General features: G+C 45.4%; 1 protein-coding gene across 1 annotated transcript in view; it reads left to right on the top strand.

Moving 5' to 3' along the window:
* The window catches only part of RNF17 (ring finger protein 17), a 720,374-nt gene that overhangs the window by 599,747 nt on the left and 97,604 nt on the right, over positions 1 to 23,023 (top strand). Inside the window, exons 29-30 of the mRNA XM_040339329.1 lie at positions 5,435 to 5,554; positions 13,629 to 13,709. Coding sequence (XP_040195263.1) covers positions 5,435 to 5,554; positions 13,629 to 13,709 — 201 coding nt within the window. The remainder of the gene's footprint in view (positions 1 to 5,434; positions 5,555 to 13,628; positions 13,710 to 23,023) is intronic.

Below are 23,023 nucleotides of genomic sequence, written 5' to 3'. Positions count from 1 at the left end.
GCGGCCTGGCACGGCTCAGGAGGGGGGCGCTCGCTCGTCCCCACTCCCTTCCTGACCGGCCGGGTAGCGTGCTTTGGATACGGGTCTGGTATGGATTGTAGGGGGACCCCCTACGTCGATTTTTCGGCGTGGGGGGGTCTCCTTACAACCCATACCAGACCTAAGGGCCTGGTATGCTCCTGGGGGGGAACCCATGCCGGTTTTGATTTTACAAATTGCCGTGGAGTTCTCCCTCGGGAATGCATACCAAATGCCGTCTCTTGAATGGGCCTTTACAAGGTGTGACTAACTTTACACTTTGTAAAAGCAGCCCTAGTTTTACACCAGGCAAACTAAAACTTACGGCGAAAAAACGAAGCACAAAAGCTTTGTGGATCGCCCTAAGTGCTAATTTGCATACCAGAAGAGGCATTTCGGCTCGAAATGCCCCCAGTGGCGGATGCGGTACTGCATCCTAAGATCCGGCAGTGCAAGTCCCTTACAGATGTCGGATCTTCTGCCTAACTTAGGAAAACTGCTTCTGAGGATCAGTTCCAAAGTTAGAACCAGAGATACGACGGCTTACGCCGGAGTATCTCTTTTGTGGATATGGCCCTATATCTTTAACAGGGTAGGAGACAATAGTCTACCAATAATAAAGAAGGAAAAAGATTTACCAATAGGCTAAATGGAGGGAAAAGACATGGCCATGGCTGCCATCAATGAGAGAGACATGACAAGTTTATATCACCTCACCATTCCCGAAGCGTCTGACGTCACTTCCGGAATGCGGACGGGGGTATGGGTACCAATGCGCATGCTCGAAATCCAAAAGGCGCAAGTGACGCTGAGCGACACGCTCTGCGACCACAATCGCCATTTTGGAAGCTGGCTATTCGCTGTTAGATCGTGCTTTCAAAGATCCACAGCAGAACAGATCATACTGGGGACTGAGATTGTGTAATTAACCCATCAAAATAGCTGGGATCCCAACCCAATAAGAAGGTATTGGGCTTGGACCATTAAGGCTCCAATAAATCCCACGATTGATTCCTTTCTTCCAAAGGTTGTTTTGGCATTTCATCTTAATGAGGACATAGTGCTTGCATCCCAGAGAGGTTGCTCTACATTCCTTGGATGTGGTCCGAGCCCTGCGAGTATATCTCTCTGCTACGGCTCCGTTCCGGAGGTCAGACTCACTGTATGTATGGGTGACTGGTCCAAAGAAGGGCCTGGCGGTCTTGTCGGCCACCATTTCTCAGTGGATCAGACAGATCGTGATTCAGGCTTATGCCCTACAGGGGTGGGCGCCTCCCTTTCCTGTCACGTCACATTCAACCAGAGCAATAGGTGCTTCCTGGGCCTTCCAACATCAAGCGTCTGTCTCACAGGTGTGTAAGGCGGCGACCTGGCCGTCCATTCACACCTTCACTAAATTTTACAAGGCTGTTGTACATGCATCTGCGAATGCTTGCTTTGGCCGCAAAGTTTTGCAGGCGGCTGTTTAAGGTTGCAACTCCTCCTCCCTTGAGGAGCACTGTTTTGTTTTTGGGTGGAAGTTGGTTTGCTTGCTGTGCCCACCACTCGTTTTTTTACATTGCTTGGGGACGTCCCTACTGTCAAGAATATTTGGAGCTGTGTCTGTCCATGAGCGAAAGAGAAAATAGGATTTTTGTACTCGTCGTAAAAACCTTTTCTCTGAAGTTCATGGACGGACACGGCACCCACCCCTCCTTTTTTAAGTTTGTACTGCTATTTGACGAACTGAGCTGCTGACTGCAGGGTTATGACCAGAGGGCCTGCCCCCTGGGTGGTGCTGTTTGGCTTTGCTGTGTTACATGTTTGTCTGCCTAGTCCTCTCCTGATAGACTGAACATAACTCTATTGTCAAGAATATTTGGAGCTGTGTCTGTCCATGAACTTCAGAGAAAAGGATTTTACGGTGAGTACAAAAATCCTATTTTTGCTGCACTCAACATCAAGGCTGGCTCTTTATCCTTCGGTAAATATCTGGCACTCCTTCACTCAACCAAAATCACTTCTGCATAATGTTGCACTCCCACTTTCCAGGGTGGGGAAATGATTGTTGGCATTTGCAAACAATGGAAGTCTTGCTTCCCCAATACCTGGGTGTAATATGTTGTGTCTGAGGAGTGGTACAAGCTTGATTTTTATTCCATGCCCTCGCCATGTTCTGTACTTTCAAATCTCCTGGTGTCCTCATCGCCTTGTGGACCTTCTCCTAGTCTTCTCTGGGCTTCTGGTCCACAGCTACATTGTCTCAGTCCCTGTTGCATAATGGCTTGGTGGGACAGAAGCAAAGCCAGGCGATCAGCAGTTTTCTGAGCGGTATTTTTTCTCACCTGTTGCATAATGCTTATTTTTTTTATTTTTTTGTTGTTCCCAAGTCCTGTGGGGGCATCCGTTCCATCTTGGACCTCAAAATCTTAAATGTATTGTTTCCAGTCAACAATCTCAAGATGGAGTCCACATGACATGGTTGTGTTTCTCCATAAAGGGTATTTTCTGGCCTCAGTGGATATCAAAGATGTGTATTTGCACTTGCCCAGCTTTCTGCGCTTTGCAGTGGGGCCCTTCAACTTTCAGTTTGGTCATTTCTTCTTTTCACCTTGATCTTTACCAAAGTCATATCTCTGGTCTTAACTTGCTGCTCTCTCTTAAAATACTGCTTGTAGGCTACCTTGATGGCCTCCTCCTGAGGGAACAGGCATCAAGGGCTCTAGAGCACAATGGCTTTAAGACGGTCTTGTTGCAGTGGTTCGGTTAGATCCTCACTCTGTAAACATGGTTCTGTCTTCACTTGAAACATCTGGAATTGGTTCCTGAACACCCATCGGACCCCCGGGTCTCTCTTTCACAAAAAATAACATCAGAACCTTGAGTCTCTAGGTTGTGCGTTTCTGACAAGGGCTTCCCTACTCTACCTTTATGCATGAAAATAATGTAGGAAGTCCCATTTATCCAGTTCTAGTCTAGGACCCTGCAGTGTGACATTTTCAAGTCCCCCTTATTTGTGAACAACCAATTTGACTTGACACAAAGTATTATGGATATCATAGGATGCCAGCCTGTTGCTCTGTCAATGTGTCCTTGAATTCTGTTGATGTAGGAAGTTTTTTGTCAGTGGAATCTCATTTCCTGGTTAACACCTTGGAGTTTCAGAATGAACAAATCACTCTACATTAGTAAATATAGTGCTTATAGCCAGTGTGTATATACAATTTATGAACACATACTCAAAACTCAAGACATTTATGCTATATATTCTAATTATAATAAGTCTACAGGATGTTAATGCTCAATGTCAACTTAAAAATCACACATGCAAGGAGCATGGTGAGACAGTACATTACTTAATTTTAAACAGTATAGGCAGTTATTTTAATGTTTACAGCTATACCTGCAAAAGGGACAACCATAATTGATCAGGACTTTAGTCAGAAAAGTTATACTTTAAAGCTAGGTTCACATCTGAGCAAGTACTGTACATGAAGGCAAGACACTCCTTCCTGCAGAAAATATGTGTGCCCCCGCCCACCAAAACTGGAGCATAGTATGATAACCAAAAATGTACACTTTAAAACAGATCATCCGTTTTCCAAAATGTGCCGGCCTATGTTAATTTTACTCTAAGGAGTTGCATGCCATTACATAGGAGTATCTTTCTTGGTTATAACGGACAGTTTTCCTAAACACCATTAGTACAGTTATCACTATTTTCCCAACTCTGACAGGGGATGCTCTGCTTTCTTATACAAAGGCAGTTTGGCCTGCTAGCCATTCTCTGAAGGCTTTGAATTTTGAGAATGAGGCCACATAATACAAAGCACTCTGATTGGGCAAGTTGAGGAGGTGACAGTGCAGCTGCATGTGACCCTGCAGCTGCTGGAGCCAAGACCGGAAAGGTCAAGTGTTGGAGCTCCAAAAAATATAGTGATAGCTCTACTCCCAGTGCTCAGTAATAGTTAAGTCCATGAGGTGACATGCAACTTGTTGGACTTAACCCATAGTAATCCCACACAAGTGTCTGATTTCCTGGAGTCATGCTTTAACCATACATGATGGTCTTTGTTATTTCTCTTGCTCACTCTAATGCCCCGTACACACAATCCAAAAATCAGACGCAAATACCACTTTTGGCGCGATCGTATGATCAGATCGTTGGTACAAAGCTTTCGAGAGCCTATCATGACAGTTCATCCGATATTATTTTATCAGACATGCACAAATAATGTTTTCGTATGATGCCAGATCGTACGATTTTCATGTAATCAGTACAAGTTTGTCCGAAAATACAATACAAACACATTACAACACATGACATCACTTCAGATTTTGTTTTCCATAGTACGAGCATTTTTGTGACTTTAGTAACCAATCCAATTTCTACTTGTGACTAGTCAGCGAAAAGGACGATCTGTTGTCTGATTTTCTCATCAGGGTTAAACAATTCTCATTTACGTGCATTGTGTGTGTTTGTTTCTTTACTCCAATCGCAAGCATTGTAATTTTTATTATTTTTTATTTATTTTTTACGAGTAATGGCGGTGATCTGTGATTTTTACCGGTATTGCGGCAGGCAGATTCGGACACTTTTGACACATTTTTGGGACCATTGACATTTATACAGCGATCAGTGCTAAAAAAATGCACTTGTTACTGTGTAAATGTCACTGGTAGGGAATGGGTTAACACTAGGGATGATCAAGGGGTTAAATGTGTGTTCCCTGGATGTGTTTTAACTGTATGGGGATAGGACTGACTGGGGGAGGAGACTTATCGTTCCTAATTAGTAGGAACAGACAATATGTCTCCCCTCCCCTGACAAAACATGGATTGCTTGCGAACACGCCTGTCGGCCATGCGCATTGGTTTCCCGGTGCACCTGCAGCAGCAGCTCTTAAAGGGAACAACATACCCATACATTGTTTTGCCCAGCCATGCCTTTCTGTCAACGTATATTGGCGTGACTTGGTCGGCAACTGAATAAAGAAACAGTGGACTGTGAGCAGATTAGGGAGAAACCGTCCCCGAATAGCTTCTAACTCAGCCGCTGCCAGACCAGGTTTGACAGCTCTGAAACTGGAAGGTTTAGTGACTGCAGAGAGGATTGGACAGTGGTTCTGTGGGCCTCTTCTGTTTCATCACCAGTGCATTTTCTTGTTCTGGCCTGCAGTGAAAGCTAGGAAGTGGAAAGGACACATCACCATCCTGTAGAAGTGATCAGATGGTTTTGCAACCACCTAAATAATGCCTACAGTGAAGCCAGAAGTCTGCTGTACATTTGTTTTAATTCTGATTGCTAAGATATGTAAGAAATGTCCTTGGCAGTCAAAATGTTGAAAGTGAACTAAACAGAGATCCTAAGTTTAGCACATCTGCAGTGTTTCCTGAACAGTATCAGTTGTAATTATCGTTGAGTTTGCTTTAATAGGTACAATATGAAGATTTTGGGTTTACTGAAAAAATTCCAAAATGTCACCTTTACCCATCTGTATTCAATCAATGTGTTCCACGCTTTTGCATACCTTGCCAACTGATTGATGTACTTCCAGTAAGTAATGCAAATTTTTATATACAATTTCTGTGATTCTTCTTTTATTTTTTATTTTTTTTTGTCTTTTACCTGCAGACATTAGCAAATTAAATGTAGAATCTGACTACTAATCAAACACAGAGCTTTCTTTTGAGTTTTTGTATATATGTAACTGCCATAGTTTTACCTTGTTGGTAAAGTAGCCAAAATGGGAATCCTGCATTTTTGTTATAGCTATGTAGTTAGTTTGGTTGAATAATTCAGAAATCCAGTCAACCTGTGTGTGTGTGTGTGTGTGTGTGTGTGTGTGTGTGTGTGTGTGTGTCATTTGCTATATCCTTGTACATTGTGTTTGCTAAGAAACACAGTGAAACCGCTTCCTTTTCTCTTATGGTCCATGGGCGGACACAGCCTTCACAAGTCTTGACATATGGGTTATGTTCTTGTTCATAGGAGAGGACTAGGCAGAACATGTTGGATATTTAAATACATGTTACTTTAACAGAGTTGAACAGCCCCGCCCAGGTGGTGGTCCCTCCGGACATAGCCCTCCTCCCTGCAGCCTCAATTTTTTTTTCTGCCTAGCAGAGGACAACGTGGCTCCCTTTGGGCCCAGCGCCCTGAAAATGTATTTTATTTATTTATTTTAGATTCCTCTATCAACTGCCGACTGGGTGACAGGCTGGATATATAGATCCTTGTAGTCTCCTCAGTCTGGCCAGCGAGCGTGAGCTCACCGTAGCTAAGGGCTGGGTCTGCCAACGACATACCCTATGACTCCTGAGGTGGCCGGTGAGCTTGTTGCTCCAGGGTTCACACATGACTGGGCTGTGGTGTTGTCTCACTCACAGTGGACCGGGCCGACAGCTACTCCAAGGCGGCTTTATGCCTGTCAGGAATGCTCCAGCGGGTCCTCGCGCAGACAGGTAAGTACAGTCCTTCCTGCCTCGGCTGGTCAGAATGGCTGGGCATTCCTGGGGTTCACCTATCCTCCCTTTCCCTGCTCTGTCACATTTCCTTCTGCTGCTCTACCACTGCTACCGGGGTGGACCTGTGGGGGGTTCCATTTCCCACGGGGGACTGTGGGGTGTCTGGGCCCATTTTCATCTGTGGGGGTGTGCTTTGCCTCAGGGAACCCCCATTCGGCCTTCTCATCCACATTGCGGTGTTTCGCCGCCATTTTGCCGGCGCAATTTTTTTTGCAGTCTGCTGTTTACATTGCAATTTCCTATTGGTGGCCATTTTGTTGTGGTCACACTATGGCACAGCTTGTTATTGCGGTCGGCCATTTTATTGTGGTCATGCCCTGTTATCTCCAAGGCGTCTGGCGGCCATTTTGTGTGGGGTTTTGGCCTCTAGTGCTGGCTTTCTAAACAGCGCGCAGCACATATCTCCTCACATTTTTACCTCACAGCTTTTTCCTCACAACACGCTCTGTGTATAGAGGGCGGGCAGCGGCGCTAAGCAGTCTCTTGCTGAGTTGTGAGTCCCCTGGGTAACCCCCCTGTCAGCGCAGCAGGAGAGTGGACTTTCAGGTCTTGAATAGGTCCCTGGGAGCTATGTAATTTATTCAGTATCTGGTCCTTCTTCCCCAAACAAGCCAGAGGTGGCAGCCGGTGCTCCTGCACCTGCGGTTCCCATGGACACTTTGTCGGCAGTCCTGGAAACATTTGTTGCCAGGGTGGAAGAGGCATGCGGGCGTAAGGGGGGTACAAAGCTCCCCCTCCCCCCGCCATCTCCTGGGGAATGCTCTGCTCCGACTCAGACCCTGGTCCAGCTGCGACACAGGACCTTGGTTCTGGGTTGTCAGAGGATGTGGACCAGGACCTTCCTTGTGAGAATGCCTCACTTGGGTCAGTACAGGACAGGGCACTTGTTAGTGTGCTTATCAGTGCTGTGAGGGACTCCCTTAAGCTTGATGGTGCAGCTGAAACATCCACTGAGGGTTCAGTCTTTTTTGGGTCCCACAAGTCAGACCGCTCTGTGCAGGTTTTTCCTTATGTGTCCTTTTTTGACAAGGTCATTGATAAGGAATGGGAAAAGCCGCAGAAGTCTTTTGCCTGGTGGTCTTTTACACTTTTGAGGACAGCCTTTTGAAAAAAAATGGGCTTCTCCTCTGGTAGTTGACCCTCCGGTTGCCCGGTTAAATAAGGTAACCACTCTCCCTATAGAAGGGACCCCTGCTTTCAAGGACCATACTGATAGGAGGTCCGAGGCGCTGTCCCGCTCCATGTTTACCATGCTAGGGTCTGCATTGCGGCCTATTGTGGCTGCAACCTTGGTGTCTCAGTGTAACGACACCGCCGTTATTCACAATTAGAACGGACGCAGCTGCATCTTGTCCTGGCAGCTGTTCTCCGTTCCGGGCACCGTCAGCGTCACTTCCGGTGCGCGGCCTGTGCGTTCCACTCTGGAACGCGGAAGTGCGACCGCGTTACTCGCGGCTCCGCCCCCCTTCTACCCGGCGCTCTATTTGAACGCCCAGTACAGACAGCTAGGCGTTCCACTATTTTGTCAGGACGCCAGCTGTCATCTGGGGACTCGCAGCCATCACCACAACAGGCAAACCTCCACAGGCCTTCCCTCCACAGCCAGCACCTCTACAGGCCATCACTCACCTGCCATCACCCTGCTACAGGTCATCACTCATCTGGACCACCAGGACCTTCAGCACCATCACTCAGCCACCTCCTGAACCACAAGTATTCAGCCTGACAACCTGCCTATTAGTCTTGATTGCCTAAGAACTGTGTTAACATTAACAAGCATTACAGGAAGTCTTCTATGCTCGCTTGTAGCCTTTAATTACCCAGAGACCTGTGCTATTCGATACCAATGAAATCAGGGAGCCTGTAGTACCTGCCTAATAGTTTACCTGGGTTTGGACTTTACTATTTGAACCCAAGTATTGCTGAAGCCTTTTCTGTCCCGCTCGGTAATTCCCCATCATTCCATCTTCTGAGCTCAAGGGAGAAGTGCTCAAACAAGCGCCCAGAGGCGATTCAGTTCGCATGTGTAGCGCTATATAAATTTTTCACTCACTCATCACCTCATACATCCTTTGTTCTTGCCTTTGCTTTGTAATGCTTATGAAGGAATAAGCCCCAAATACTTCTCTGAGGCTGTGATGACAGGACCCTTACTCTCTACACAGATTGAGAGTGAAACCTGGGTCCAAACCTGAGAAGCCTCCGCAGTTGTGATCCACACACCTAGAACCCAGATAGGCGTGACGTAACACTCAGACGCTCACTGAAAGGGAAAAAGCTTTGCACCAGACTGTGTAGGAGTACCAGCTCCCTCCAGAATTTATTAGACTGGCCGACCAGTTGGTCCAGAGCCTTATATATGTGATGCTACGCTGGATGCAGCCCCCTTGATATCCAGAGTCTCTGTTTCAGCGGTGGTCTTGCACCGCCTGATTTGGCTGAAATGCTGGTCTGCTGACCAAGCATCCAAAACAGCCCTGGCAGATTTACCCTTCAAAAGTGGAAGACTTTTTTGTACCTCGCTGGACGACATTATTAAGGATGTCACTGGAGGTAAGAGCACTCTCCTCCCTCAGTCCACCAAGAGGAAGGAGCCGGGTCCTTAATTTCCCACGCAGAAGCAGTATTTTCGTCACTCAGGGCCCGCGAGTAGACCCTCCCAGGCCGACAAAGGCTCAGCTGGGGGACAGAAACATCCCTGGGTGCGTAAACCGAACAAACTGGCATCCAAACCCGCCACCACATGAAGTTTTGCCCCGCCCGACTCATGGGTGGGCGGACGGCTTTGCCGGTTCACAGCTTGGTGGACCTGCCTGCTCTCCGACCAGTGGGTCTGCGAGGTGGTCTCTTCGGGGTACAAGATAGTTTCTTTCCTGTCCGCCGAACATATTCTTAACCTCAAATCTCCCTCTCCTTCCGGCCCGTCGGTCTGCCCTATTGGGGGCAGTGCATGACTTGCTGGGCTGCAGGGTAATTTTACCCGTTACGCAGGACGAGAGGTTTTAGGGATTTTATTTGAATCTGTTTGTGGTCCCAAAGGAGGACCTCAAGCCCTAAATGCCTTTGTGAGAGTACGGAAGTTCCGCATGGAATCCATTCGCTCGGTGGTGGCTGCGCTCCATCCGGGGGACTTTCTGGCGTCCTTGGACATCAAGGACGCATACTTGCAAGTCCCAATTTGCGCAGGCCACCAGAGGTTTCTGCGCTTTGCGATAAGAAAAGACCACTCTCCGTTTGTGGCCCTTCCCTTTGGCCTGGTGTCAGCACCAAGAGTTTTCACCAATGTGCTTGCACCGATTCTAGCTTTGCTGTGACAGCGAGGCATTGCCATCGTGGGCTACTTAGACAATCTTCTGAGAGCAGCTTCTGGCTCAGAATTAGGAGGATGTGTCTATAGCTAGCCAGACCCTCCGAGAATTTGGGTGGATGTTAAACACCTAGAAGTCGGTCCTGGTACCGACTCAGCGTTTGGAGTACCTCGGGTTGATTCTGGACTCCGCGGAGGCAAGTCTTTCTTCCCCTGGAAAAATTGCAGACTCTTCAGTCTGCGGTGAAGCTGTTGGCATCCCGCAAATGGTCTTCTCTCCGTTTTTACATGCGAGTCCTGGGTCTGATGGTAGCCTCCTTCGAGGCAGTACCGTATGCCCAGTTCCACACTCAAGTTTTGCAGAAGGAGATCCTGTCCAAATGGAACAAATCTCCATTGTTTCTGGATCGCCAGATTTAGGTAAGCCACCTAGTCTGGGAAGTCGTTTCTTCCCTTCCAATGGATGGTGATTACGACAGACGCCAGCCTCATAGGCTGGGGGGGGTGTCAGTCGGCCCAGGGTCGCTGGATTTAACAGGAATCCCATCTGCCGATCAATGTCCTGGAATTTTGGGCGATCAGACTATGCCTCTCCCTGTGGTCGAGGAGGTTGCTAGGTCACCCAATCAGGATTCAGTCGGACAACGCCATGGCGGTGGCTTATGTCAACCATCAGGGGGGAACACAGAGCTCGGCTGCATCGTCTGAGGTCGCTCACATCCTCCGGTGGGCGGAAAGAAGCGTGCCGCCTCTGTCGGCCGACTACATTCCGGGTGTAGAAAACTGGCAGGCAAAAATGGAAACAAATTGTGGTATAAACTGCCCCAATAAAAAAACTGTAGCGAAAGATTTTGTTTGTTGCTGTGATGCAAAAAATTTAAGGCTGTGATTCGCTGTGTTATATAGACAGTGGAAAAAGAATCGCGCTAATACCTTGTGAACAATGTACATAAATGTAACATTTGGTAAATGTACATCTACATATGTTGATGTGGACTAATTAATTGATTTCCTGACAATCTCAGGGCTAACCCATCTCTGCCGCCTGATTCAAATTACTATGGTGAAATATGTGCAATCTACAGACAAAAAGATTCACATCCTCAGTCCCAACAGAGAGGCCAAACCCATTTATTGGTCTTTTTATAAACAATATGACATCACACACACAAGCATATTTGATAGGTTCACACTATACATTCCAGCCCCTTATTACCCTCCCACTCACCCACCCCCTCTGTGACTCTGTAGCACATGGCACATATTGCTAAATTCCAGGAGCCATCTTGATTTCAGACGGTGGTAGGGGCCATGGGAGCAAGGAGGTGGAAGTCCATGTTTGGGCATGCTGCCCACATCATCCAATGTAAAAAAGTTCATTCAACTCTGCACGTTTCCTTCCAAGCATCACACAAGCTTTCAGGAGATCAGTGAAAAGAAGGGGGAGGGGGACGGCTTAAAGTCCACTTTAGAATGCAGTAAGGTGAAGGGGGGATGTAGTGAGTGGATGGCACATCTGCTTTCACTTAATCACATCATGAAGGGATGCAGTTGGAAAACAGCCTTAAATCTGCAGTACCGGCTGTTTACATGCAGATAAACCCGTCGGTATAGGAATCATGGAGCAGTCCAGGGGGTGATGCCAGTGTGCCGCTCGGTCCGCCCAACTAGTTTTGTGAGAGAATCACTTCATCATCGTGCCCCTTGATGAAGTGATTCTCTCACGAAACTAGTCGGGTGGACAGAGCGGCACACTGGCATCACCCCCTGGACTGCTCCACGATTCCTATACTGATGGGTTTATCTGCATGTAACCGGCCCGTAATGCAGATTTAAGGCTGTTTACCAACTGCAAAAGTGTGAGTTTTTAACCCATACAAATTTGTAATAATACATTTTTAAAGGTTTTTTACACTATTGAGGCATCCCTTGTCTCTTTTCTATGTACATGTGAATACCACCATTGGAGTATTTGAATACGGAGATGATCCATGCCAGGTTGTCTACATCCCAATGAGCCCAGCAGTTTGCTATATACTACATGCGATCTGTGGTCCCCTGTAATTAAGGGACCAACTCAATCTGGTAAGCAGATTTGTGTGCTTTTTGGTGGAGGCCTCCATTGGATTGTCACCTATCAACAAACGCCATATGTGTATTGCACAAGACCATGCTATCTAGGACTTCAGACTACCTGAGTCGCCAGATGCTGGACCAGGGGTAATGGTCATTGCATCTGGAGGTGTTTTCAACTCCTTTGCAGGAGGTGGGGCACACCAGACATGGATCTCCTGGCCTCTCGACTCAACCGCAAGGTGTCGAGGTTCGTGGCCAGGTTCAGAGATCCCTGGGCAGGCGCGTTATTGGCCCAGTGGAGTCAGTATCGACTAATTTATTCCTTTCCCTAATTGAAGTTGCTTCCTCGCTTGCTCCAGAGAGTAGAGGCCGAAGGGACCCCAATGATTCTAATCGCTCCAGACTGGCCTTGGCGTCCTTGGTACGCCAATCTTGTGCGCCTGGTGGCGGATGCACCCTGTTAATGTAACATGTATTTAACTATTTAACATGTTTCTGCCTAGTCCTCTCCTGTAAACAGGGAACATAACCCACTTGTCAAGATTTAAGAAGCTGTGTCCGTCCATGGACTCGGAGAAAAGGATTTTACGGTGAGTACAAAAAATCCTATTTTTAAAGTATTCAGCACAAGGGACATTGCTCACAATCCGTAATTGCCTCTGTTGCCATAATCTTCCAGTACTTCAGGGGTTAATAAAGCAAAGGGACCTGTCGTATGCACCCACACAAGCTCACATTTTCCAGCCCCTTTCTTCATTCATATAATCTGTCTTACAACTTAAATGAAATTAAATGCAATCTATACATGGAGGACGGGCGGATGAATAAAAAATCAATCTTCTCTATTTATAGACTATCTCTAATAGAAAAGCTTCTATGAATTGAGGAGGAGGATGGAAAGGGTAGGCATAGTGTGGCACTCTTGATTAGTGTGTGTGACAGGTCCCTTGTCTGTTAGCCCTTGCAGTACCAAAAAGTTATGATGGTAGGGGGGGTATGGGATGATCGGAGGACAGTAAATGTTACTATATCTGCAGCTAGCGCACAAGAGATCATCCTCGTTGTTTTGTATTGTCCCCTATTTTACCATATTAAGCATAAGTTGAATTTCTTGGATACAAAACTTTTTCTCTATTCTTTAAGGGACACAACACTTTTTTTAGATTTAATATCATAGGATATTTTGTTGCTTGCAGGAGGATGGCATACTAAACAAAAAAAATCTCCAAGGCGATAGATCCAATAGGCTCTATACCCTTCCTTACTACTCTTGCCCAGTTGAAACAAGTAGTAAAAAGGGACAACAGGTTATTATTCAAAAAATTAACAATGACAGCACACTATACTTTAAGTTTATCTGTAAAATGTCTTTCTCTGATATTTATTAAGGGGTTACTAAACCCCTGTGGCTAGAGCTGGTGTGCTCGTCTCCGGGGAGAAGAAAACTGGGTTCTGGTACAACGGGGGCACTTTGGTGCTGCAGCACTACAGAAGGTTTTTCACCTTAATGCATAGAAAAGGTGAAAAACCATGATGGTTTACAACCCCGTTAAGTCAGTGGTTGGAAAGTGTCTGTTCAGTCTTGCTTTAAGAATATTTTCAAATTGTTGCCACCTTTTTGGAACTTTTTTGTGTTTTGCCATTTGACAAAAAGGAATTCAAATTTTCCCATGAGTAGATCTATTTTCTGCTAACCAATTTTTTTTTCTCACTTTTTTAGATTGGTGACCACTGGCAACCAGATGCCATACAGTTTCTTAAAGAACTTGTCTTGGAAAGACTTGTCGTCATCCATCTTGTGGTTAGTGTTAACATTTACAATAAGTTACACACCAATGATCCATAACATTATGATCATCCAGAAAGAGTGTAACACTGCTCAGACTGTGGATAAAGATTTCCTTATGTGTGTTGGCCCCGACTCACCACCGTCAGTAGTAATTGAAGAAAAAGATAATTGGTCGCACACTATTGAAGGAAGAAATTTTGTAGAATAGTTACTTTATTGCCAAAGTGCCAAAGGACGTAGACAGGCAGTAACATTTGCAGACTGGTTTCACAAGGATAACTTGTGCTTGGGACCTACTCAAAATTGTTCACAACTGCTCTGACCCATTGAAACATGGTTTCCAAAGTAAAATCCTTTTGTGTGGCAGGACCCAAGGCTGTTCAGCAGAACACTGCCCAAAGCATCACACTGCCTCTGCCGGCTTTCCTTCCTACCAAAGTGCATCCTGGTACCATCTTTTCCCTAGGAAAATTACACACGTGGCCATCCACATTTGACTGTGAACATGGGTCAGCATGGGCACCCTAACCAGTCTGTGGCTACGCAGCCAGCTACAATGCAGTGTGGGTTCTGACACCTTTTTTAGGAAACAGCCTGGTTGTTACCCTCAAGAAAAATAAAGTTTTTATCGAAAATATCCTGCCAGTTCCTGTGTCCCCTGTGTGCTGACCACAGTAATAAGTAATCATGGCCGCTGAGCCCTGATACTGTGATCAGTTTATGTACCTTTGTCATCCGCAGTGTTCTGAGTGTCTTGCTCTTCCCCTCCCTCCTTCCCTATCAGCTCCAGTCTGTGTTTGCAGAGCCGATCACCTCTGAGCCACTCCCCTCTCCTCCTACCTCTATTCCAATGCATTATATAACACAATGATTTGTAACTTCTTTGTTTTAGAAAGATATTCACTGCAGCATGTCAGTTTTTTAACCGCTTCCCGACCAGCCGTCACAGTTATACTGCGGCAGGAATGGTCCCCTGGGCGAGCCATCGTAGCTGTACGTTGGCTCTTAAAGACGCTCTAAAAGACACGTGCGCCCCGGTAGCGTGTCCCCGGAACCGATGTGTGGACGCGATGGCCGCCCGGCACCCGCGGTCGCTCGTGACGGATCGAGAATCGGTTCTGTCAGAGGAGACACATTGTGTGTTCATATTAAGTATGAACCATAATCTGTCTCCTCCTCTACTCAGCCACATTCCCCCCCACAGTTAGAACACATCTAGGGAACTCACTTAACTTATTGATCACCCCCCCTACTGTTAACCCCTTCCCTGCCAGTGACATTTATACAGTAATCGGTGCCCATTTTTAGCTCTGATCGTTGTATAAATGTCAATGGTTCCAGAAAGTGTCCGATCTGTCCACCGCATTGTCAGTCCCGATAAAAATAGCAGATTAAGTGAAAAAAGGGGGCACTAGGAGTATTAATTACCTAAATTTAAATAAATAATAAAATCAATAGTAAATAATCAGCAACAATGATTCATCATAAATGGTGAAAAAATAAAGTGAATAATATTATTGATAGTATGACAGCAAAACAATAATGTCCATAATAGTGCAGACTCCCATAAGAGAGATATCTTAAACCAATAATGTGCAGAAAAAGTCCAAACAGTGAATAATAAACAAATGCTTGAGGGATGATTCCACCATATCAGTACAGGTTTCCACCTCCACCACAAGAAAAAATAAATGTAATCACCGCAAAAAATGTGCTCATGGATGGCACCTTACCACAAGATGTTGACCACTTTAATTAAAAAGAGGTCAAATAGACATATGTTAAACCATAGATTCCAGGCGTAGCTCTTGATGTCTTGATACCACCATACTCCACACCACATACGTTTCATGATCGACACGTCGTCAATGCGCCTCGACGTACGTCGAGGCGCACTGGTCACGCACATCTACGTACTTCCAGTCACGCTGGCTCTCTCTTCCTGAGAGGTGGAACGCACGCTGGCTGCAGGCTTCCTGAAGCATGGGACCGTCTCTCCATACGCCATTCAACGCCGACCAGCCTCAGTGCCGGGTTAAGGCACTTTTCAAGTAAGGGGCCATTTGGCGCTGCTTGTTTTTATACATCATTTAAAATAAACGTTATTATTCTATGGCGGTTTTTCTTTTCTGATTTACGTCATGTGGTGTGGAGTATGGCGGTATCAAGACATCAAGAGCTACGCCTGGAATCTATGGTTTAACATATGCCTATTTGACCTCTTTTTAATTAAAGTGGTCAACATCTTGTGGTAAGGTGCCATCCATGAGCACATTTTTTGCGGTGATTACATTTCTTTTTTCTTGTGGTGGAGGAGAAAACCTGTACTGATTAAGTGGAATCATCCCTCAAGCATTTGTTTATTATTCACTGTTTGGACTTTTTCTGCACATTATTGGTTTAAGATATCTCTCTTATGGGAGTCTGCACTATTATGGACATTATTGTTTTGCTGTCATACTATCAATAATATTATTAAATGTATTTGTTCACCATTTATGATGAATCATTGTTTCTGATTATTTACTATTTATTATTTATTTATTTAAATGTAGGTAATTAATAATCCTAGCGCCCCCTTTTTTCACTTATTCACATTGTTACAAATCACTGTAATCTTGGGGTAGCAGCTCAGGGTTTTTTATTTTAAAATAATTTTCTATTTAATTTTGGCGCGAGATTCTACCTCCCAAAAATAGCAGATTGCCGCCATTACTAGTGAGAGGGGAATCTCAGCCCCTCCCACTGCTGTTCTTAGCTCGAGGAGGCAAAGCAGAGGGAGGTCATGTGACTGCACGGAGGAGCTGTGAAAACTGCACTTTATATCTTGAAAAAAACAGAGATGATACAAATAATTGTGTTGTGACTTTACAACTTTTAAGTTTTCCCAATTTTTTTTTAGCTACAGTAGCTCTTCTGTTTGATATAACTATGCATCAATGAGCCTTGGTGATTTATGACCCTGTTGCCAGGTCTCCTTCCTTAGACCACTTTTGGTAGGTTCTCATCATCACTGCAGACCGTGGGAATGTCGCACAAGAGCTGAGGTTTTGGAGTGGCTCTGACCCAGTTGTTTAGCCCTCACCATTTGGCCCTTGTCAAATTCACTCAAACCTTACGCTTGGACATATTTTCTGGTTTCAATTCATCAATCTCAGGGACACCATGTTCACCTGTTGCCTAATATATCCCACCCCCCTACAGATTCCATTGTAAGGAGAGGTAATCGATGTCCTTTGTTACCTGTCAGTGGTCATAATATTGTGTATGATCAGTGTACAGTGGAACCTTGGACTACAAGCGTAATCCGTTCCAGGAGAATGCTTGTAATCCAAAGCACTCACATATCAAAGCGAGTTTCCCCATAGAAGTCAATAAAAACGAAGATAATTTTTTCCACATTGACTTTTATGGCATGCAATACCACATGTGGTCAGAGGTGGGGGGGTTTTGAGTGTCATCGGCGCCCCCACATCTCTGGCCAAATGTGGTACTGCACACCACATTAGCTTGAATTTTTCTAATTTTGCAAGATAACACTCGCAAACCATGTAGAATAAAAAAAAAAAAATGTTGCTGGTCTTTCCAAATGCTCATTGGCATTTGATCCCCTACCATCCAGCAATAATTCTGGCTCCCACAGACTGGCTACAGTATGTGCTCTTGTGGTACACAGATTGATCCTGTCAATTCAAATTGCTTCCTTTACCTTACTGCAGTCCTGGTTTCATGTCCTCATTGTTCATTTTTGCTTTGATGTTGCTCTAATTCCTCCTCTGTTCTGGACACTTCCTGGTTGTCTGTTTCCTGATCAGCACAGTACTGGGAGATTTCTCACTGTGGTGACTAATCAAAGAGGTGTGATTACTGTTTGTAAAAGGAAACTGGATTGGTGCTGAGGGGTTATAAACAAAGCATCACTGCCCTCTATTGGCTCTCTGGCTCTGTACATCAGAGAACCAGGAAACAACAGCAAAAACAAAACTAAACTGTAGGTACATTATATGATTGATTGTTTTTAATCATTTTTAAAATGAATCAGTTAACTATTATGTCTCTATACCCTGTAAACAGTAATTTTAGCAAAACAAAATGTTTTCCTTTAGTGACACTTTAAGACCCGGACCATTATGCAGGTTAAAGAACTGAGGTGTTTTTACAATATGGCACTGCACTGCTTTAACTGGTAATTGCGTGGTCATGCAATGTTGTACCCAAACAAAATGTGCGTCCTTTTCTTCCCACAAATAGATTTATTTTGATGGTATTTGATTGCCTCTGCAATTTTTATTTTCTCTTATCGTCCATGGACGGACACAGCCTTCTCAAGTCTTGACATGTGGGTTATGTTCCTGTTCACAGGAGAAGACTAGACAGAAACATGTTAGATAATTAAATACATCTAACTTTAACAGAGTGGAACAGCCCCGCCCAGGGGGTGGTCCCCCCAGACATAACCCTCCTCCCTGCAGCAAGAAGCCTCAGTTTTTTTCTGCCTAGCAAAGGAGAAGGGCGTATGCCTCCCTTTGGGCCCAGCGCCCTGAGGATATTTTTCTTTTTATTTTATTTTCTTTTATTCTTGAGAATCTTCTATCAACTGTCGGCTGATATACAGGCTGGATATATAGATACAAAAAAAATAAAGAAAACGTTGCGCTAATCATGTGAAAAAATGAGTATAAATTGTAGCAGCCAGCACCAACAATGGAACAATGTTGTATGCAAAAATAAAAAGTAAAAAGTGCAGCGCTAAATAATATCTGGTGTGAAACCATATATATACAGTGTTTGTACTATAGCAAGATGCTCCCAATCAGGTGAGGACGAAAGGGTCTGCTAAGGTAAACTAATGTAAATACCCAGAGGTATGTGACAAAAGTGATTCAATGTGTGTGAGAACAATAAATACCACCAGGGTGCTCACAAACAAGTGAGAATGGATAGAACCCACAAGTAAATAAATCCCAATACCTGGAAGGTATGTGACAAAACCAATAATAAAAACGGTGTCAATAAATGTCACAAAGGAAATACAAATAAAGTCCAGAGATAATGCAAAAAGGAACTACTCTTGTTGCAGAAAATCTCAATACAAAACGAGAGGACCAGCATTAAGATAGACTAAGTTGCAAAAACGTGTGAGGAGAGTCTTCTCAAGGCAGGAATCAAATGTATAATCCGTAGTATACTCCAATATTCAGGTAGATGATAAAAACCACATCTAGAGATCAATCTCACAGGATCAGCCAAAACATCCAAATGGCAAATGTAGAAGGTGGATACTCTTACCGGATAAGGTGGACACACTCGTCAGCGATGGTGTGTCAATCAGGCATGTACGAGCTCCTTGAAACGATAATGGCAGTGGAACAGCAGGCAATCAACCGTCGGAAGCCGAATGTATCCAGTATGGGATAAATCCCTAAAGGAATCCTCATAGATGGTGGCAAGTATGCATGTTCAATCATGGAGTCATGAAAAGGGAAGAAAAACAGCTCCACATGGTGTGGTTACTCCCAATAAAAAAAGCCTTTATTAGGCATAGATAGATACAATAAAAACGATCAAAAAAGCAAAAATCAATAAAAAGGTACAAGTCTATGGTAAGACCAATACAGGTGATCACATAAGAAAAATGCAGCGTGGTTGGCAGGTAACGTATAGGCTATGTACCCGACATGTTTCGAGCTAGTAGCTCTTCAACTGGGGCATAAACCCATACACCTGCACCACGCCATATATTTTTTACTGCATATGGTTGATAGAGGAATGATGTCAATGAGCCGAATCAGCTGTGAAAACACGGCTCTGGATGTTAGGCCAATCACAGTGGTGTCCTGCTGACAACACCCACTGCTGTCAGCAGGGAACAGCCACTGAACACAGCGCCCATCACATGGTGCCTACACGGGCACAGTCATTGGTCAGAGAGCCAGCCACGAGGTGCGTGCGCGTCACCCTCGATGACGCAATCACCGACGCGGCACCGTTGCTCTCCAAGCTGGACTGTGATCATATGGTGCCTTCACAGGCACAGTCATTGGAGCAAGCCACAAGGTGCGTGCTCGTCACCACGCTCACCCGCGGTGACGCAATCACGTCTCCAACGCGGCGACGTTGCGCTCCAAGCTGGACTATGATCAGCCCATCATGAAAAGGCAGGTGGACAGCGCGCTGTGTCATCAAGTTGGTGTCGTGATGTCATCACGCCGCGCCACACACGATGCGTTCCATGTAACCCTACTGGGCAATGCCAGAAGCTGGCTAACCAATGGGGAGAAACGACACCAACTTGGTAATTAGGGGGAAGTGCCATACTTATATTAGGTAGCCCCTAATATACAAAATGCTGTACATGACATCATTACTCATCTAGAGGAAATCTAATAGGACATGAATACACCGCCTGAAAACAAACTGGATATCAGAAAAGTATAATAGACCTAATTAAAAATATAAAATCAATTGCCTAAGCCAAAGCCGCATAGCTTTTGAAAACATCATGTCACATATATGAACATTACATGTAAACGGTGTAGAAAAGGCCTTCTGCGGCTTTTCCCATTTCATATCAATATCAAAAATATCCAAAAGGAACGAGTTTCCAGATAATTGGGAAATTTACCCCCCACTGGAGAGGGGAGTTAGAGGGGTGTCCCAACTCGAAATGTTTTGGATTTATCAACTTCGATGTTTCTCTCCATATGGATTAAACATTGAATGGGATATCAACGCATTCATTAACAAATCCTAGATTGAGGTTTTCTTGTACTCATTTATATACCTTTGTCCCATGTTTTGTCATTTCAGTATGACTACCATGTAGTTTAACCTCCTTTTCTACACCGTTTACATGTAATGTTCTTATATGTGACATGATGTTTTCAAAAGCTATGCGGCTTTGGCTTAGGCAATTGATTTTATATTTTTAATTATGTCTATTATACCTTTCTGATATCCAGTTTGTTTTCAGGCGGTATATTCATGTCCTATTAGATTTCCTCTAGATGAGTAATGATATCATGTACAGCCTTTTGTATATTAGGGGCTACCTAATATAAGTATGGCACTTCCCCCTAATTACCAAGTTGGTGTCGTTTCTCCCCATTGGTTAGCCAGCTTCTGGCATTGCCCAGTAGGGTTACATGGAACGCATCGTGTGTGGCGTGGCGTGATGACATCACGACACCAACTTGCTGACACAGCGCGCTGTCCACCTGCCTTTTCACGATGGGCTGATCATAGTCCAGCTTGGAGCGCAACGTCGCCGCGTTGGAGACGTGATTGCGTCACCGCGGGTGAGCGTGGTGACGCGCACGCACCTTGTGGCTTGCTCCAATGACTGTGCCTGTGAAGGCACCATATGATCACAGTCCAGCTTGGAGCGCAATGGTGCCGCGTCGGTGATGTGATTGCGTCATCGCGGGTGACGCGCACGCACCTCGTGGCTGGCTCTCTGACCAATGACTGTGCCCGTGTAGGCACCATGTGATGGGCGCTGTGTTCAGTGGCTGTTCCCTGCTGACAGCAGTGGGTGTTGTCAGCAGGACACCACTGTGATTGGCCTAACATCCAGAGCCGTGTTTTCACAGCTGATTCGGCTCATTGACATCATTCCTCTATCAACCATATGCAGTAAAAATATATGGCGTGGTGCAGGTGTATGGGTTTATGCCCCAGTTGAAGAGCTACTAGCTCGAAACATGTCGGGTACATAGCCTATACGCTACCTGCCAACCACTCTGCATTTTTCTTGTGATCACCTGTATTGGTCTTACCATAGACTTGTACCTTTTTATTGATTTTTGCTTTTTTGATCGTTTTTTATTGTATCTATCTATGCCTAATAAGGGCTTTTTTTATTGGGAGTAACCACACCATGTGGAGCTGTTTTTCTTCCCTTTCCATGACTTTATGATTGAACATACTTGCCACCATCTATGAGGATTCCTTTAGGGATTTATCCCATACTGGATACATTCGGCTTCTGACGGTTGATTGCCTGCTGTTCCAACGGCTGTTCCACTGCTATTATCGTTTCAAGGAGCTCGTACATGCCTGATTGACACACCGTCGCTGACGAGTGTGTCCACCTTATCCGGTAAGAGTATCCACCTTCTACATTTGCCATTTGGATGTTTTGGCTGATCCTGTGAGATTGATCTCTAGATGTGGTTTTTATCAGCTACCTGAATATTGGAGTATACTACGGATTATACATTTGATTCCTGCCTTGAGAAGACTCTCCTCACACGTTTTTGCAACTTAGTCTATCTTAATGCTGGTCCTCTCGTTTTGTATTGAGATTTTCTGCAACAAGAGTAGTTCCTTTTTGCATTATCTCTGGACTTTTTTATTTGTATTTCCTTTGTGACATTTATTGACACTGGATATATAGATCCACCATGACTCCTCAGTCAGGCCAGCGAGCGTGAGCACACCTTTGCAAATAGGCTGGGTCTGCCACGACATACACCATGACGCCTGGGGTGGCCGGTGAGCTTTTGCTCCAGGGTCCACATATGACTGGGTTGTGGTGTTGTCTCACTCAGTGGACCGGTCCGACAGCTACTCCAACGCAATTGTATGCCTGTCAGGAATGCGTCGGTGGGTCCTCGCACGGACGGGTAAGTACAGTTCTGCCCACCTCGGCGGGTCGTATGGCTGACCATTCCTGGGGTTCGGGAGTCCTCTTATACTCTCTTCCCTGCTCTCTGTCTTGTTTCCCTCTACTGCAATACTATGCTGCTGCCGGGTGGGGCTCCTCACCAGGGGACTGTGGGGTGTCTTGGCTTGCACTTTTTTCTGTGGGGGTGTTTTTGCCACTGTAAGGCCCTGATAGGCCTTTACTTCCTGGTTGTGGCGTTTCGCGGCCATATTGGCGGCGCCGGCACCACTATTTTGTAGTTTTTGGTTTGCATTGCAAAATCCCATTGGCGGCCATTTTGTTGTGGCCACGCTATGGCACAGCTTGTTATTGCGGTCGGCCATTTTACTGTGGCCGTGTCCTGCTCTGAGGCATCCAGCAGCCATCTTGGATGTGGTTTTGGCCTCTAGTGCTGGTTCCTATGGCGCGTAGCACAGGTCTCCTCATGATTACCTCACAGCTTTACCTTTCGGTTTTTTCATCTCACACACGCTGTGTACTGAGGGTGGGCAGCGGCACTGTAGTCTCCTCTTGGGTTGGTGAGTCCCCTGGGTAACCCCCCAGTCAGCGCAGCAGGAGGGTGTTGTTTTTTATTCAAGTCTGAATAGGTCCCTGAGAGCTGTCAGTATCTGGTCCTTCTTCCCCAAACATGTCAGAGGTGGCAGCTGATGCTCCTGCA

Source organism: Rana temporaria, chromosome 2 (assembly GCF_905171775.1).
Source record: "Rana temporaria chromosome 2, aRanTem1.1, whole genome shotgun sequence".
NCBI lineage: Eukaryota > Metazoa > Chordata > Amphibia > Anura > Ranidae > Rana > Rana temporaria.
The sequence above is the reverse complement of the archived record's forward strand: the minus strand, read 5'-3'. Positions and strand labels throughout refer to the sequence as shown.